At 38.7% G+C, this 17,261-nt stretch overlaps 1 protein-coding gene across 1 annotated transcript; it reads right to left on the bottom strand.

The window, feature by feature from the left end:
* Nucleotides 1-8,003: 8,003 nt before the first annotated feature.
* Nucleotides 8,004-12,996, bottom strand: LOC132787097 (uncharacterized). Its single transcript, XM_060793990.1, has 3 exons — nt 10,757-12,996; nt 10,077-10,238; nt 8,004-9,057 (listed from the first exon to the last, which is right to left on the bottom strand). Exons 1-3 carry the CDS (start codon nt 12,365-12,367, stop codon nt 8,056-8,058), a joined length of 2,775 nt encoding a protein of 924 aa, XP_060649973.1. The 5' UTR covers nt 12,368-12,996; the 3' UTR covers nt 8,004-8,055.
* Nucleotides 12,997-17,261: the final 4,265 nt, after the last annotated feature.

The following is a 17,261-nucleotide window of genomic DNA, read 5'->3' as shown; positions in this document are numbered from 1 at the left end:
CTCTCACTTCCATTCTGTTTTGCCGTTGTCTGTCGCTTCACTGCGAGGTTGCTTTTGCTGCAGTTTGACTTGAGTCAAGTGAATATATTCATTTGTGAACGCTTGAATGACTTTTTGTTGTTTCGAGTGTCCCATTCATGAATGCAATGCAGTTTCATTAATAATAACCATGATAAACTAAGTTCGTTGAGGCAAGTAGTCGAACTCTGGTCCCTGGCTTCTTTGTGAAGGTTCTATTGATATTGCTGAGGCTCGAGAAATAGATGCATCGATTCGTTATAGAAGAATTGATAAATAAATGATTGCTGCTGCCTTTAACCATTGACGAGCTTCAGTTACAGATATTATGAGGCCTCAGAGTATACGTATGCTAGACTAATAGTTACTGCTTATTAGTTAATTATATATGCATTAAATTTGTTATTTTCCATTTATTTCAAACATTATTAACGATCACTTCCTAATTGTTAGTATTACTTAAAAAATTGTCAAGCTATTCATTCAAGTTTTTTACATTTTGCAGCATATTAAAGTCTTTTTTTAGGCCTTTTCTATTGAGTATTGCCTACATGTTTCTGACAGTCAACTGTTAAACTGTCCATTTTCAACATGGAATAATAAGAGACAATTTACAAATAAAAAGAAGAGAAATGAGAAAAATGTGTTAATGCTGGCATAAGTTTGGCTTTAAAGTAAAATGACCAAGTGGCAAACCGTTGTCAACCGCAGCCGGAGACTGAGAGAAAGAGACTACGAATAGTAAGTGCAATTTTCTCTTATGTCTGCGCATTGCTAACACAGATTAAAATGTCATCAAAACCGGAAGTGGCAGTTTAATTTAAGCGCGTTAATTGAATTCTATTTTGCTGCACGTCGTCGAGCCGTTGGCCATTCTTGATGCGGCGATTGATTTGCTCCAGATGCTCTCTCTAAAAGGCTTTGTGATTCTATGGCAGCTGCTGGTGAAAGCCAAAGAATAGCCAGAGTTATAGTGTTTTTTCAATACCAATTCAAATAGCTGGACACTCAGCAGGCGTTGGCAAACTTTAATTACAGTCTTTCTGCTTTATTATGCAGTCCAGGAGTCCTTGAGGGCGACGGGCGAATTAAAAATGGGAAGGCCACAGGAAGTTGTGTAAATTGCTGTTATTGTTACAATTTTCCACAAGCACATTTTTGCCCACATTTTTGCCATCGTTCGTTGTTCATCAAGTCGACGCAGCACTGTTTATAAGTTTGCATAGTATGTTGCAAAATTTTCTATGTTAATTGCATTTCATTATCTGCTGCAAATAACCATTGAGCTTCCTTGGCTTTAAGTGTTTTAAGCCGAGCCAAAACAGTAATGAGGGTCTTGTCGATTGCCATTGCGAATTGCATTTGCCATTGCGATTGCGGTGCATTGCAATTATTTCGATGAGTTTGGTGGAGCTCATTGAGAGAGCTGGGCGATTGCTGCATCGCTAAAGCTGAATTCAAATTAATTATTTTCAAGAAGTGCGAAGCAAACAAGACCGCCAATAGGCTTTGGTCGCGAGACGCGAATAAAGCTGATGAGATTGAGATGAAGACATTTACAAATCTCTCAGCAAGAAAGAGAAATTTTAACGAAGCAAAAGTTTCGTCTTCGTAGATATATTGCAAATATAATTACCTAGTTTCAAATCAATGAAATATTGCGCAACTTTTCAATTTGTAGCATAAAACAATGTCTGGAATATGGCAGTAAAATTTGAGCCAAGTTGCGATGGCTAGCAAAGATTTAGCCAAGAGTCATAAATAAAGCATGCACTTGGCAACATTTTCGCATGCTAAACTTGTGCTTGTGCTTGTGCTCCAAGGTTACAGGTCAAACTGTAGCCCGAAAGACTTAAGACAGTGCAACTCGTGGACTACACGGCGTATGGTGGTTATGCTTATCGCAGACCTAAACGCTGCATCGCTCATACGCAGTGTGTGCCCGAACTTGGCAAACATTGTGGCTAGCGCCAAAAGTAGCAGCATGCAACAATTTGGAAAATCTTTTAATGACGCAGCTGTTCCACCCAAAAGGAGCCTGAGCACAATCTTCGTAACTTTCTACCGTCTGGTTGACTTTGCTTTTGTTGTGGCTGCTACTCAAAAGCTGTTGTTGTTGTTGTTGTTATTGTTTGCTGCTGCTACTGCTACTTATTATTGTTGCCTTTGAGTGCGACAGAAACGAACATGTGCGGTTCTCATAAATTTAATGCCAAAAGAGCATTTTAAGCACGCTGCCGGCAGCCATTCAGTTCAGTAAGCCTTCTAATTACGCTCATGGAAAAACTTTTCGTTCTATGATATATGTACAAAGCGGCAACGAGCCTGTTTATGCTTGAGTCTGCTCGACTGTGGAATATGCTGCACGCAGTAAAAAGAGAATCAACTAATGATGATGATAACATATGAATTTAAGTTGTTCAAGTTTAACAAACTTTTGAATAAATTAATTAATGAATTTCATATAATGTGATGCTAATTTCTGCAGCGAAGTATGCCGTTCTTTGGCCATGCCATGCCGGGTATGTCACAGTGCAGAACAAACTTTGCGCCATACACAATTTTACAAATATGTTGCAAGTATTAACATGCTCGTCCATTACCATCACGGCTGCTACTGCCGCTGCTGATGCTGCAACCTCTGGCGCTGATGTGGTGCCCAGGTAATTAATTTTATAAAGGTAAATGTAACATATTGGCGGCTGGCGTGCGTTTTTATGTATTTAAATAATTTTCCATATGCCAATATTTGGAGTCGTCAATGGAAATCATTAATTTAATTAAAAATTAAAACGTGCCGCAACTGCTAGGCAAGGAAGCAACACGCAAAATGTGTTGCTGGAGATTTTTTGAATTATTAAATGCAACTTGCAACATCGACATAAAATATAATACAAAAAAAAAACGCTGTCAACGAACAAACTTAATTACTGTCATCGGGCGACGAGACGTGAGACAAGAGAGACATCATATTGATCACCCCATTCTGTGCCTCAGCTTTGATTGCATTTAAATGAATGCTGAATATGTGCATTCATAAAGAGTCATTTCGATTGACATTCATTCATTCGTTGACTCATTCCATTTGAAGATTCTTTAATTAAAGCATAATGTTTAAACAGGTATATAATAGGATCATTTTGACATAATAATTTAGTAGCATTCAGATTTTAATTTCATATTTCAAACAAAAAACTGTGAACACTGTAAAATTACACACGAGAATCGAGCGAAAATACTGTTCAAAAAGCGGTGCTAGAACATAAATTAAAATTTCATTGATTAGAAAATTGTAAATGCATGGAATTTTCAGGTATCGCTGTGTGGCAATCTTCCGATTTGCATAATTGCCAGCGAAAACGACAAACGCACTGTAAATCCCTTGCAACGACGCCTCGCTTTTGGACTAACGACCACTTCGCTTTCGACCCGATCGAAGCTGCTCCCATTTCAGGAGGGGTCAGTTAAAAGAGGGCGCGTGGAGGCGCCACATAAATATGAAAAACCTAAACACAGCGCTGGCATACACACGTGAATGCCACGGACTGTGAGTTAGCTCCAACCTTGGCAGCCCAATTCCGCGGCCAGGTTCTTTTTTAATTAAAAACTGAAAACAGCCAGCAAGTGAGAATGGTCCAAGAGCGAGGTGTGAGAATAGTAGTGTGGCAAATATCCTATGTATATTTTGTAAATTCATTAAATCATTGTAGTTTTAGACATTACACTTAATTCAATTATCGACCAATTTAAGAACACTTATTCCAAAGCTCCACTTCTTATACTTTTCTTTTTCTTGACTTTCCTGTTTTATATAAAAATGAATGCGCGCCAAATAAAATTACAGAAATTAAAAGAAATTCAGGCTGATGAATTTGCATTTAAAAACTAAAATTTGTTTAAAATACGGTTTTGAAAATCTTTTATGAATGTAAAAAACACATATAAAGAAACACATATTTAGAAATAAACAACTAAGAAAGCTGCAGTCGAATGTTTTTCGAGTCCAATAAAGTCGTATTCTACAAATATACTAAAAATATTCCCCAAAAATGCTAAAATATACCGATCTTTGGTATATCAATATTGTACTACTTTTAAAATATACCAAAGAGTACAATGTATGCCAGGCGTTTTTTGCCATGGAAAAATATTTATTAAATAACTTCTACAAAATTGATAGGAATCATAAATTCTGTAGATATTTTAGCATGTGCCAAATGTCATGGAAGTAAATGATAAAGAGTATATTTGGGAAAGTTTAAAGAGATTTGGAAAAACTGAAATACAAGCTACATATAATAAAAACTCAATTTGGGCAAAAAATCAAGAAGAGATTGGAAAGATGTATTTGAAAACTAAAGTTAGCTTTGGGTACAATTTAAAAAAAAATACATATACTTCAAAAAAGTACAAAATTCATATAACCACATTATCTTTGGGATAGTTTAACATGATTTGGAGAAACATTTTCAGTTACCATTTTAAAAATTACTTATAAAAAAGGAAATAAATATATCAAACATTGCTGGCATCTCTTAAATAAATTCTAATGCATATGACCCCAGCACCTTTCGCCAATTAGTGGGTATTGAAGCCAACCGTTTAGGCTCACACTTGAAGCACCCTTGGGCAATACTTAGAACAAGCACTTATTCATATATACTCTTTACCATACCATATCGTATGTTATGTATACAAAACCTATGCTCCTCCCGTCCATTTAGGTTTTTTGGGGTTCGTTCGCTGATTAACAATAATAAATTTTTCGGCGCGTTGGAATAGCAATTACTTTGGACCACAGAGTCGCCATTTTCATAAAGCTTGATGGCCACAAGCGTGTGTGTACTGTGTGGATTGTTGGATGGGTGTGTGCGAAAATATTTAACACCCACTGTGCGGAAGTACTATGTACTATGCTATGCGCTTGTTATCAACTTTTGCACTTTAACCTCAAATAGAGAGAAGCCAAATGCAATCCCCCTGCCACTGTTTCTGCCTCTGCCCACTTTATGCCAACTCTCAATACAAAGCTATAGTTGTATGATGGTGATACGAGTATAGGAGGCAGGAAGGGGAAAAGGAAAAAGGGGGCGTCTACCACTTGTAGCCACAGCGTGCAGTCGGTTCTATGAAATGCCGTCGAGTCAAAATTGGGCTGCTGCTGCTCATGTTTTATGGGTATATTCGTTTGGCGTTGCATGTTCGGTGGCACTGCTTTTAATTGCTTTACATTTTGTTGTTTATTTTTCTGCCATTTTGCACTATGGGCTAAAGGTGAATTTTACGCGACATTAATTAATAACTGCCATGTTTAAACATAAATCCGTTGATGTTTATTTTTATTTAACATTGTCGGTCGCCTAGCCGCAACCAATTTTTTGTAAATAATGTGCAAATTAAGCTAAAAGTCATCTTAATAAAAATATAATTACCATAGAAATAAAATAAATATTCATAAATGAACAAAGTATATATTAAAAAAGTAAGAAAGCTACAGTATACTCGACTGGGAAATACCCGCTCTCCAGTATGTGCGGTATTATTCATTAAATATACCAAATGAATTCTGAAAAATATACTGAAATATACAAAAGGATATAATTGGTATATTGATATATATAGTACTACTTTCAAAATATACCAAAATTATTAAATCACAATATATATGCTTTAGCCAGTAATGCTATGAAGCAAACAGATAAATAAATATTAGATACCAATTAAATATATATGTAAAATATAAACATATATATTATCATGGATATATCTTTTATAAATGTTTATTCATCCTACTAAATCATTTAATTAGTTGCTTTCTCTGATTGCAATCGATGAAATTAGAGAACAGATTGCACTTTTATCTAAAATTAGTTGAAAAGAATATTTAAAATGTAGATAAAAACACATATATGTTATAAAGACATTTAATTTTTTTTGGTTCTGACTAGCTTCAAATTTAGAGAATTTTCATTGTGTTTCGTAACTATAACCATGTGCCGCATATCATCATAATGATAACTGAAGTTCGAGTAATTTATTCCATAGTGCACTGTCAACAGCTGCGTGTGTGTGTGTGTGTGTTGGCTGTGTATGTGTGGTTAGTAATGAAGACCAGTCTCGGCCTGCATATTAACTGACAAACTCGCAACGCTTTTAAATGCATAGTGCGCCTCATTTCAGTTCAACTTCCCTCCCCTCACTACACCCCTTACAACATCCCTAAGCATATTTAGTGTTATTGTCGTACAACGAAAACAGAGCGTCAGGTTGTTGGCCAGAAGAGAGAGATCCAGAGAGAGAGAGAGAGAGAGAGAGAGAGAGAGAGAGAGAGAGAGGCAAAGTGAGGGCTAGTGACGACAGAAGCTAGCGAAAACAAATTTTAAGCACGGCTTTCATTGTCTGTCATAAGCATAAATGGTTATTAATATTAAAGTTCATAACAAGCCATGGAACGCTGCTCATTTTGCAGGCTGTTGCCGTGCCACTTTACGAGCATTCGCTGCTGGCCTTACACATTGATGTGTTTGCCCATTAAACACACCGCCTCCATCTGCGCAGCGCATGAAACAGCTGAACAATTAATGCAATTGCACATTTGAGCCTTATTATGAGCAGTGAAAAAAACTGTGCTTCAAAAATAATGCAAAAAAATAACTACAACAAAAACGTTAGCATAATTTGCTGAAACAATAAAACATGTTTAGAGATTGAAGGAGCTTAATGATAGTAAATATTTAAATTTAATTTAAATACTTTTGAAAACTATATATTTTTCATTATAGTAACATACATGTAAGTGGAAGAACTACACTAATTATAAAAAAAAAGGAATCTGAGGTTAATTAAAATCGTTTTGCATATTTATTTTTTATTTTAATATTAGTATGATTCTCCCACTTGCATTTATAATACTTTTAATAATATAATATTTCATTAAACAAGTTATTTAACGAATTTAATTCTAGAAAATGAAACCCATTATAATTGCCATAAAAAAAAAATTAGTAGTCACTAAACTATAACAAATTAGAATACCATTTAAAAGGAACTAACATATGATAGTTAAAGTTAAACACAAAAATTAAATTACAAATTACATAGAATGAAGTTTAATGCCAAGTTATTATTATTATTTTAAGTATTTTGCTGCCCTTTCTCTGCTCTTCTAATCCACAATAAGAAAACCTTTGATGCTTTAGATAAAATTACTGAAATTCCAATTAAATAAAAGCATACCTAAAGCCCGCTTCTCTTCGTCAGTAAATTTCCGCCACACAATTGTCAAGTGGGTCAATAACATTGCATTGGCAATCAATTAAAAGGAAATTAATGCAGACCCTGCATGTCAACTGATTTCGGACTTAAGCCGCTTTATGTATAAAATATGAAGCGTTAATTAAATGGGATATGGGGAACGTGTTAAATGCGAAAAATATATATTAAATATCAATTAATCATCGCTGGCCGGCATTGTAATGCCAGTAGATTGTTTTTACCAGTGGAACATTTAACTTGAATCTGGTCAACGTCGAACAGATGAACAGCGGAAAAGCGGAAATGCCGCCATGCTGTTAATGTCTTGCGGCAACACGGTTCCGGCTGCTTGTTTTCCGGTCAACTGAAAATTAAAACACACTATGAAATGATTGTCTAAATTAAAAATAATTGACAGTTAATCAAAATATTTTAAACATCCGTTTATAAACAAATGAATTATTTATTCAACTTATTAATTTTCTATGCTCATATAAAAATAACAATAATATTTATACGCTTAATTCTAGTTTGTGAATTTTATGCTAATTTCAAATATTTAGACTAAAATTTCGCTGGGAAGACATTGCTAATCACTGAATGAAAATTAAATTGAGGAACGTTTTTGTGCGTCTTAGTTGCTTTAAAGTAGATGACTTAATCTTAGGGAAAACCAAAAAAAATCTGAACTTACTTAATAAGTAAAATATATTATATATACAATTGTATAGATACTATATACTCAATGCGACTGAGATCTTTGGATTAATAGCGCAATTCTTATTAAATAAATTGTATATCATATTGCTCGAAATTATTATCGAGCTGCTGCGTTTGATTCTGAATGTTGCACTTGGGTGTTTCATTTGTGAGCGGGGTATCGAATGCATCCGTTAGATACTTTCGCACATATTCGAAAGATACAAACTCATTTAATTGGCATTTATTGGCGGTGGAATCGAATACGTTGGCAACATTTTGCTCCTCGCGATTGCCAGCTAACAATTGTTCAAGTTCATTAAATTTATTGAAATTTTCCGTATTGCACGAGTCGCTGTTGTTGTTGGGTTTGTAATTGTTGCAGTTGCTGTTGTTGTTGCTGTTGTTGATATGGCTGTTGTTGCTGCTGCTGCAATTGCTGAGCGCGTCTGTTTCCGTTGCCATCCCGCTGCCATTGTAATAGCTAAAGCCAGCATATGTTGCCGCACTTGTTGTTGTTGTTGTTGATGCTGTTGTGTTTGCTGTTGTTGCTGTTATTGTTGTGTATCGACTTGCCACACTTTCACAGCTGTTTGTCGTCGTGGATGTCGCAGTTGCTGTTGCTGCTGCCACCTCATTTGGGCCGTGCTCAATGATGACAATGCAATTTGACAACTCATTAAATTTCATTGAATTGTTATTAGTTGCAACATTGTCCATGCTGCAGGCATTGCGGTTGCCAATTCCCGTTAGCCTTTGCCCAAGCATCTCCTCATCCTGAACACCACTCTGCATCAAGAGCGCCGCTTCACTGCAACTATTGCTGCGCTGCGAGCGTTGCTCACCTGCTGCCATGCTGCCACCAACACTTCCCTGCCCCTGACCCTTCTGCAACAATGCCGATTCCGAGTGTCGTCGAGTCTTGGCCGTCTTTTTACTACACGTTGTGGTGGTGTTGCTGGTGGTTGTGGCAACGCCACTGGCAGATTTGCGTCGCATTATTCCATGATTTTTCACATGTTTACGCAGACTCGAGGGATCCGTGTAGCGCTTGGTGCAACCTGGCAGCTGGCAGGCATACGGTTTCTGTTGAGTAAAAGAACATAAACACAGCAATTTTAGTTTTGCGTTCCCGTGTTTTTTCCTATTATTTGCCAACTTCAAATTGAAGCCTAGACGCAATATGAAGTTGCGCCCAAAAGTATGCAATTCATTTTGCTAGTCTACATTCTTTGTCTCTCCATCTCTCTCTAACTCGCTCACTCTTTCACTGCAGGGCAGAGGTCATGGATATTTGCCTTGTGAAATCGTTGCGAAATGCCGCGTTGCATGTTGCATTTGTTTGCACTGGCAACGGGCGCAACAATAGAAAAGGCAGCGCAGCTGAAAACCACACGCATTCATGTGTATGTGTGTGAGTTGTGTGTGTGTGTGTGTGTGTGTGTGCTTGATTGGGCTACTGCTCATTGCGTTGAGAATGAAAGTAACTCGTTTAGTTTATTCGATTTGCCCGCTGTTCGCTGTCCGCTGCCCGCCACTTGATGTTAGCAATTTCAGCTCACACACACACACACACACACACACACATTGGCAGCAGGTTTTCAACCTTTTTTCCGGCTGTCATGGCGAATGCCTCGCCTGACATTCGGCCTAACGCAAACACACGTAAAAACTATAAATCAATCAGGCAACGAAATGCGAAATGTGCACATGTCATGGCGCCAACAGCAACAGCGACAGCAACATCGGCAGCATTCGTAAGAGCAACATTTTTAGAAATTGTGACTCAGTCTCAGCTGGCGTTGCGTTGCTTGCTGTTTGCCCGCGACTTTGGCTTAAGCTTAAAAGCTGCAACACGGCGACCACAACGGGGCGAGCATCAACGATAGCGACATCAACTTCAGCTTAAAGCCAAAGCTGCAGTTACAGCTAAAAAGATGGAAACAACTCGCGTGTCGCCGCCGGCTCATCAATTTCCCTTTGACACGTTGCCGCAAATTGCATGCAAACCACACACAAACACACACAGAGAGAGATAGAGAGGGACAAAGAGAGAAAGCGTACTCTTCGTAATATCTATCGAGGCATACGCGGCGTATACTCACCGTATCGTAATGGGTTCTTTGATGCTTGGCGCGATCCGAGCTATTGCTGAAAGCTTTGAGGCAACCTTTATATTGGCAGCCATAAGGCCGTTCGCCGGTGTGCGAACGTTGATGAATTTTCAAATTTTCCAGACGTGAAAACGCTTTATTGCATCCCGGAAACTGTAATGAAAAGTGGTAAAAAGTCGTCAATTGAATGTGAAACCATTACTCAACTCAACTCAACTCAACTCGACTCGACTCGACTCGAGTCTCGAGTCCTTTCTCGCACTCCCACCAAAAATTGAAATTGAAATTCAAATTGAAAGCTCGCGGCATGCAGTTGGCACAAAGAGTTTGCCAAAAAAAAAGAGTATAAAAAAGTATAAAGCAAATTATAGTAGCAACAAAAAAACTAGGTTGTGAATCAGTTTTAATTGGCTTGGCAACCCTGGCAACCCTTTTTCGGCCTAATCAAAGGGAAAACCAAATCTTGCACTCAGTGCACATTATGATTATTTTTGTGTGTATGTGTGTGTGTCACCAAAAACTCAAGTGGCAACCGCCTGTCAAAGGCCGTTGTGATGAATGGCTTTCGGATGCTCTAGCATAAACAACACGTGCAGCATTCTGTGTGTTGTTTATACACATCATAAACAATAACAACAACAATAAAAATAGCTATAGTACAGTCAACTTACGGGACATTTGTTTGGTTTCTCGCCGCTGTGAACACGCATATGGATGAGCAGCTTGTAGCGAGCGTTGAAGGGCTTGTAGCGCCTTGGGCAGTCGAGCCAAAAGCACGAGAAATCCTCGCCCTTGCGCACATCCACATGGCACTTCTCGATGTGCTCCACGAATATCTGTTGCTGCGGAAACTCCATGTCACAACCTGTCCAGCGGCAGATTAGCGGCACACTCGCCTCCGTGCCTTCCACCTCGAGCTCACAGCGTTCGGCAGCTGGCGGTGCAAATACCTCGTTATCAATATCATTGTCTTCATCCTCCTCCGCACAGTCGTCGTCGCCGACGCACTCTTCGTCGCTGTCGCCGGCAGTTAGTTGTTCAGCTGTTGTTACGGGCAGACTGTCCACCAAATTATCCAACTCAGTCTTTTGATGGTCACCCAAATCCAGTTCATCCAATTCATCGATTGTCCAAATGAATTTGTGTTCACGATTTGGTTTTTCGATAGATTGCGAAATGTTGTGCTGGAAATTGTCGCTGGCAAAATCATCCATGTTGCCACCGCCGCCATAGAGGCAGCCCGCATCCTGCAACGCGGCGGCGCCACTCTGATAGAGATTCGAATAATCATCATAGTTGTTGCCGCCACACATGGGGGCACACTTTGGTGTGCCAAATGTCGAGTTCATTGACGGCAGCTTCGTTGCTGTCTGCTGCTCGACTTTAATGTCTGTCTGTTGATGTTGATGTTGCTGTTGCTGCGGCTGCAGTTGCAGCTGCTGCTCGTAAATGTTGCATAATTTGGGAGAGGCATCGTTGCATGGCGTTTCAGACGTTGACATTTCACCAAGATTGAAATTCAACCAGGCCTCCAAGTGCGGCGAGGAGCAAGGAGATTGATTTTTTGATTGGCAATTAACTTCGTCATAATTAAAATAATCAATGTCCTGATTGAGTAAGTCCTGCGCCATCATTTCGCTGCCACTCGAAGCCACCAGTTGTGTCGGCTGTGCACTGCTGCACGGTGTGTACGGTGTTTGAGGCATCTGCAACAAACCAGCCAGCTCATCATAGGCATTATTGCCACTGCCACTGCCACAACCATTGCTGCCATTGCTGCCACTGCTGCTGTCAGCCGTGAGTCGTGCAATGTCCTCGGGCTCAAAGCGAAAGACATCCTCGCGGTTGAGCTGTGTGTACTGACCCTGCTGATAGGGCATTCCCGTCTGCTCCTCGGCCGAGGCACACACAATATCATCGCGATCCTGTTGCTCTGGCCCCGTGTAGCTCTGGCATTCGCTGAACACCGAATTCGGCGTCTCGGTGGCAAAGCAAAGGTGCGAAAAGTCCGGAAACTGCATTTCGCCACAGCCAAAACTCGTCGCCTCCAAGCCGGCAATAGAGTTCACTGAAGAGGAGATGGAGCCAACGGCTTTGGGTGCCTGAAATGGCTCCTGTTTGACACCGTGAGCAATGCCAATGCTGGCACTCAACGGTGGCGACATGAAGGCATCGTAGCACATGTCATGCTCATCGTATGTCTTGTTGCTTAACGGCACTTTGCTTTTGCCGTGATTCGAAATGGTCAGTGGCAGTTGTTGCGGCTTCATCGTCGAAGACATTTTCACTTTTCAATTTGCAAATTTTCCCTTTCACCTATGCATGTGAGTCTGTTTGTGTGCAATATACGAGTATATCTGTATACAACTTATATATCTCAATGCTGTCACATTCGCACTTCCGGCACAAACACTAAACGACTGTCTGTCTCGGTTGCTGCTCGGCCAATTGCCAATTTAGTGTAGTGTATTTATTTATTGGGGCGACAGAACGCGGGAAATCCCATGCACACACACTCACACACATTCACACACAGACACAAGTTCACGCGACTTTTTCTTCTATTCGTAAATTTTGTGTGTTTGAGAGATTTTCTTATTTTGGCTTTTCTTTTGTAGTTCACTTGTCTTTTTGGTGATGTTCACGCCACCGCGTTGCGTCTGTTAATAACCCGCTGCTCGGTGTCTGCACGTTATTTAAATGCCCGGAACGGGAACATTGAATCCTGCGCTCAGTCTCTGCTCCCGCCGGCTGCCGCTGCTGCTGCTGTTGCTGCTGCTGCTTCTGTCACAGCGACACCCTGTCATGATCAGTTCACTTTGCTGCTGTTGTTGTTGCTTTGGATTTTTCATCTTTACACGCACATGTGCGTCACTTTGCCCTCTCCCTCTCGCTCTCGCTTTGCCTTCACTCTCTGTCGCTCCCTCACATGCTGTGCCCTGATCGACGCACTTTTCTGTCTGTCTGTCTGTCCGTCCGCCCGTTCGCTGTAGTTTTGTAGTTTTTCTTTTGCATGTATTGGAATAAAAAAGGAAGGCAACAGCTCACAACGAAATTAGCTGAAGACTACTGCTATTAACTCAGCTACAAATTTGATGCGATGAGTTTAACATTTAATAACTAAAGTATTATATTGCAACTGAAAATGGAAAGCATCGGTTAACTACAAATTATATAGAAACCGTTTAACAATTTAGTGTATACCTAAAAATGAGATAGTTTCTTAATCACGTAGATATTTTTTAAAAGTATAGAAAAGTATGAAGTAATAGGATTTTCTTATATGATTAGATTCGCGCATTTCTTCATAATTTTGTTTGTAGCTCTATTTTATGTGCAACTATACGAATTCAATAAGAAAATGTTCTGTTTTAATTTCCTTTTCATAACTTTTCTTTAAATGTATATTTTATTTGAAATCTTACACAAAAATGATAGCTAGTATTTCTTCATAATTGAATTAATATTTATGCTTGTTTACAACTACAAGTTTTTCACTGGCAAAGAGCGCGCGTGACCGTGGACCTTTTTTCAGCGAACCGCTGCAATGATCTTGGCATCTTGGCACTGGCACACATGGTGCAAGTCTGTTTTAGGTTGCCCAGCCACTGCCCCTCCCCCCTCTCTGCAAGTTGGAGCGCTGCAGCTGCTAGACGGTGAACGCCTGTCGAATGTTTTAGCACTATTTTTTATTGCCGAGTGCTGCTGCTGTTGCTCCAGCCACATCCACATCCCATCCCACAGTCCACAGTGCAGAGAGTGGAAAGCCAGAGCATTAAAATACAGTATGGCATGACTATGAGCTAAATTTATTAACGCAACTCATTTCCCAACAACAAGCATTTCATGTGCGGCATGAGACAAATAACGCACAGCCCAAAAGGCACTTCCACACAAACCAAAGGCAGAGAGCGCAAACGAGAGAGAGAGAGAGATAGATGGAGAGAAGCAAAGTGTTGATGCTGATCACTTTGGCCTGTCCCTGGCCTCAAGTGCATGCGACTTTCCCTCCGCCCCAGCCCCGCTTTATAGTATACTATATAGTATATGCTTATGCACACACGTATGTTTTGTGTAGTACTTATAACTTCACATTGCTCGTTTTTGGCTATTTTTAGTATTTTATCCAGGCGAGGCAAGCGGCCTGACAATATGTTTTTAATTTGCGATGCAAAAAAATGCATTTGCCGCACAACTATTTTTGCTAAGTGCAATTTTCCATTTTTGCCATTCTTATTCTTTACCATTGAAATTGGAAAATGAACTCTAACCTTTATGAACTATTTCCGCTGCACTTACTCCAATCGTATCAGGTGGCGTTGGCCTCAGCACTTTAATTATAGTCAAAAATATTTTGTTTGATTTTTTTTGAGCAGGTGACACGTCTACTATTTCATTTGAAAGCAAGCCAAATGATTTGACAGTTCATCTTAAAAATTATGACATTTATATAATAAAACATTTTATATCACACTCAATAGGAATACAGAAATGAATTCATGTGTATGTTATAATATACTAGTCTAATCATTAGAGATGTGCCGAAGTGAATCACTATCTGAAAAATAGAAATAAATATATTTTTCTGAATTTAACGAATTAAATATTTAAGCCATTTTATAATATTAAAATAACCGATAGATAACTTTTATTAAAATTTTATATTTATTTCAACATGAACATTAATTTGAAATTGCTTAAATCGATGATTTTCGAAATTGCCCATTTTAAGTACATTGTCATAAAGTTAATTGGAAATTATAATATGAAATATTCTTTTCTTTTTTACTAAAATATATAGATATATGTGTATACGACAGTTATGAGCACGTAAGTCGTATTTAATTGAAATTTATTTTTTGGCAAACGTCGTGGTTTGGCGCACGTTCACCGGGCTCAATGACAGCAGCTGTTTGCCCCACTGTGATGTGGGCATCAAGTCAATTCAAAAACGTTTAACACACAACATTTTACCACTTGTGCGTTTGTCATTTATCCGCAAGCACAGTGGCGTCGTAGAGGGATTCAATAAAGAGGGATTTCCTTATTCAAAAAAGTATGTATCGATTATAAGAAAAGCATGAAAAAATACTTTTATAACTCTATAATTTTGTATTGATAACAAGCACACCTTGATAATCCTTTTTAACCCCCTTTTCTACGCCTCTTTTCAATTTCGCCGGCGATGCCAATTCTTTGCTTTACTTCCCAGAATGATGTTTGCAAAGCGAAAAAAATGAAATTGGGCGCGTGTCCAAAAGCAAACAGTGTGAACACTTGGCCCGACTACGATGTCCGAAAAGTGCGACAAGTTACATCATTGTTAAAATTAGTAGACTTTTGGGCACACTTTGGCGTCACAGCCAACGGCTACTTGTCGATGTGGAACTGAGGTAAGGACCAGTTGCTTGATCTGTGAACTAATGTGATTTCTATTTATGGACCACTGCAGCAAAGTGTGTTGCTTCTGTCATCTAGTGTGCAATACACACTCGAGAAGAGTATCAAATATTCGACGTTCGTTTTGTTTTGTTCGTATTTTCAGTAAATGACGCGAGCTGTTTGTTGTCTGCGTTTCTTGGGAAAATCTTAACCATTTCCGTTTCGTACTCAATAATTTTTCCCACTCAGTTTTGAAACACACATTATTAATTTTCACAAAATAAAAGGTAATTTGTCTTTTTGCGTTGGCGGCAAAAGCGTCTTCTTCGAACGGTCTGTGATCAAATTATGAGGATCCAACGCAACTTTAATCATCAAGCTGTCATGTTGTGTGCGTCTGTCTCTGTGTAAAACATGTGAAATTTATTGATGCGATAAACTTGCACTTTAACTGAACGGCCATCAATCGGGCACAATGCGTAATATTTTCATTATTTTTTCTCTTTTTTTTTTTGTTCTGTTCTGTGGCAAACAGTGGCAATGTAAATGTTTCGTATTTATTTACTGAAATTTGTGGAGTTAACACAACGACGACCTGTTTGACCACCGCTGAATTGCCTGTTTGCCATGCCGCGCCGGGCTTTACAACTTTAATGGTGGGCGGGGTCCGAGGCTGTGGGGCATGGGGCACGGGGCAGGAGCATGCTTCGCATGGCTGCTTTAATGAAATCGTAAATAAAACACAACAACAAAAACCAACGAGAATACACAATTGCTTAAAACAATTTTATTTTTTCAACATAACGGCAATGCACAGAGTGACGATTTGTTAATGAAATTTTCAGATTTATGTTTTCCCGGCTTACAGTTTTTTCCACCCCTCCAAATGCATTTGGAGTTAAATCGACAACTTAAATTAGTCGCTCGATACTTAAAGCACATTAAATGTGCATTAAACGAAAATCATTGCGATACAATAAATAAATTTGACTAAGCCACAGCAAGTGATGACCAATTTTTAATCAAAATATTTTGATATATTTTAGGAGATGCAAGACAAAGAAGTTAATAATGGAAAATGCGGTTGCAATTTGTTTTAGTTTGACAACTGCATAAATAATTAATATTAATGATTCGGCATACTAAAAAGTGTGTGTGTATGTGTGTCTACCACAACATTTCTATCGTTAAGCATATTTAATGTTGTTTACCAGAAATTTGACACATCGGCGAATTTGTCATCCTTTAATGCAGCACGAAAACAAAAACAACAGCAACTCAAATTTCATCGACAACTCCGTGGATTTGTCTGGCCCCAAAGTACTGTACAACTATATAGAATTTGTAATCGGAGCCACGAGTTGAACTTGAACAAGGCTCATACACAAAATATATGCATTCATAGGGATGGATGTGTCTGTCAAAATGTCAAATGATTGCGCTGACATGCGTGTCATGGTCGCAGTAAAAGTTGTTTGCGTTTGCATTTGCGTTTGCCTTTTGCTTTGTGCACATTTACAAGATTGTTTTAATTTAAAACAAGCAGCTCTACATGCTGATAATAGTAGACTAACAGATACGCATTAGAGTGGAAATTAAGAGGGAAGTGCACTAAAAGGAAAATGCATTAGAAGAAGAATTCAATTTGTTTTATGACAATTTTGTTCACCTTTGCCTCAAGATAATTGAATTAAGATTATAGATTCAGATTTATTTATTCAAGTAATATTAAAATGTTTATTTTCATAACTTATTAAAAAACTTTAATGATCTTCTTATTTCGCAATGTCCGTA

Source organism: Drosophila nasuta, chromosome 2R (genome assembly GCF_023558535.2).
Source record: "Drosophila nasuta strain 15112-1781.00 chromosome 2R, ASM2355853v1, whole genome shotgun sequence".
NCBI classification, from domain to species: Eukaryota; Metazoa; Arthropoda; class Insecta; order Diptera; family Drosophilidae; genus Drosophila; species Drosophila nasuta.
This window is presented reverse-complemented; position numbering and strand designations above follow the sequence as displayed.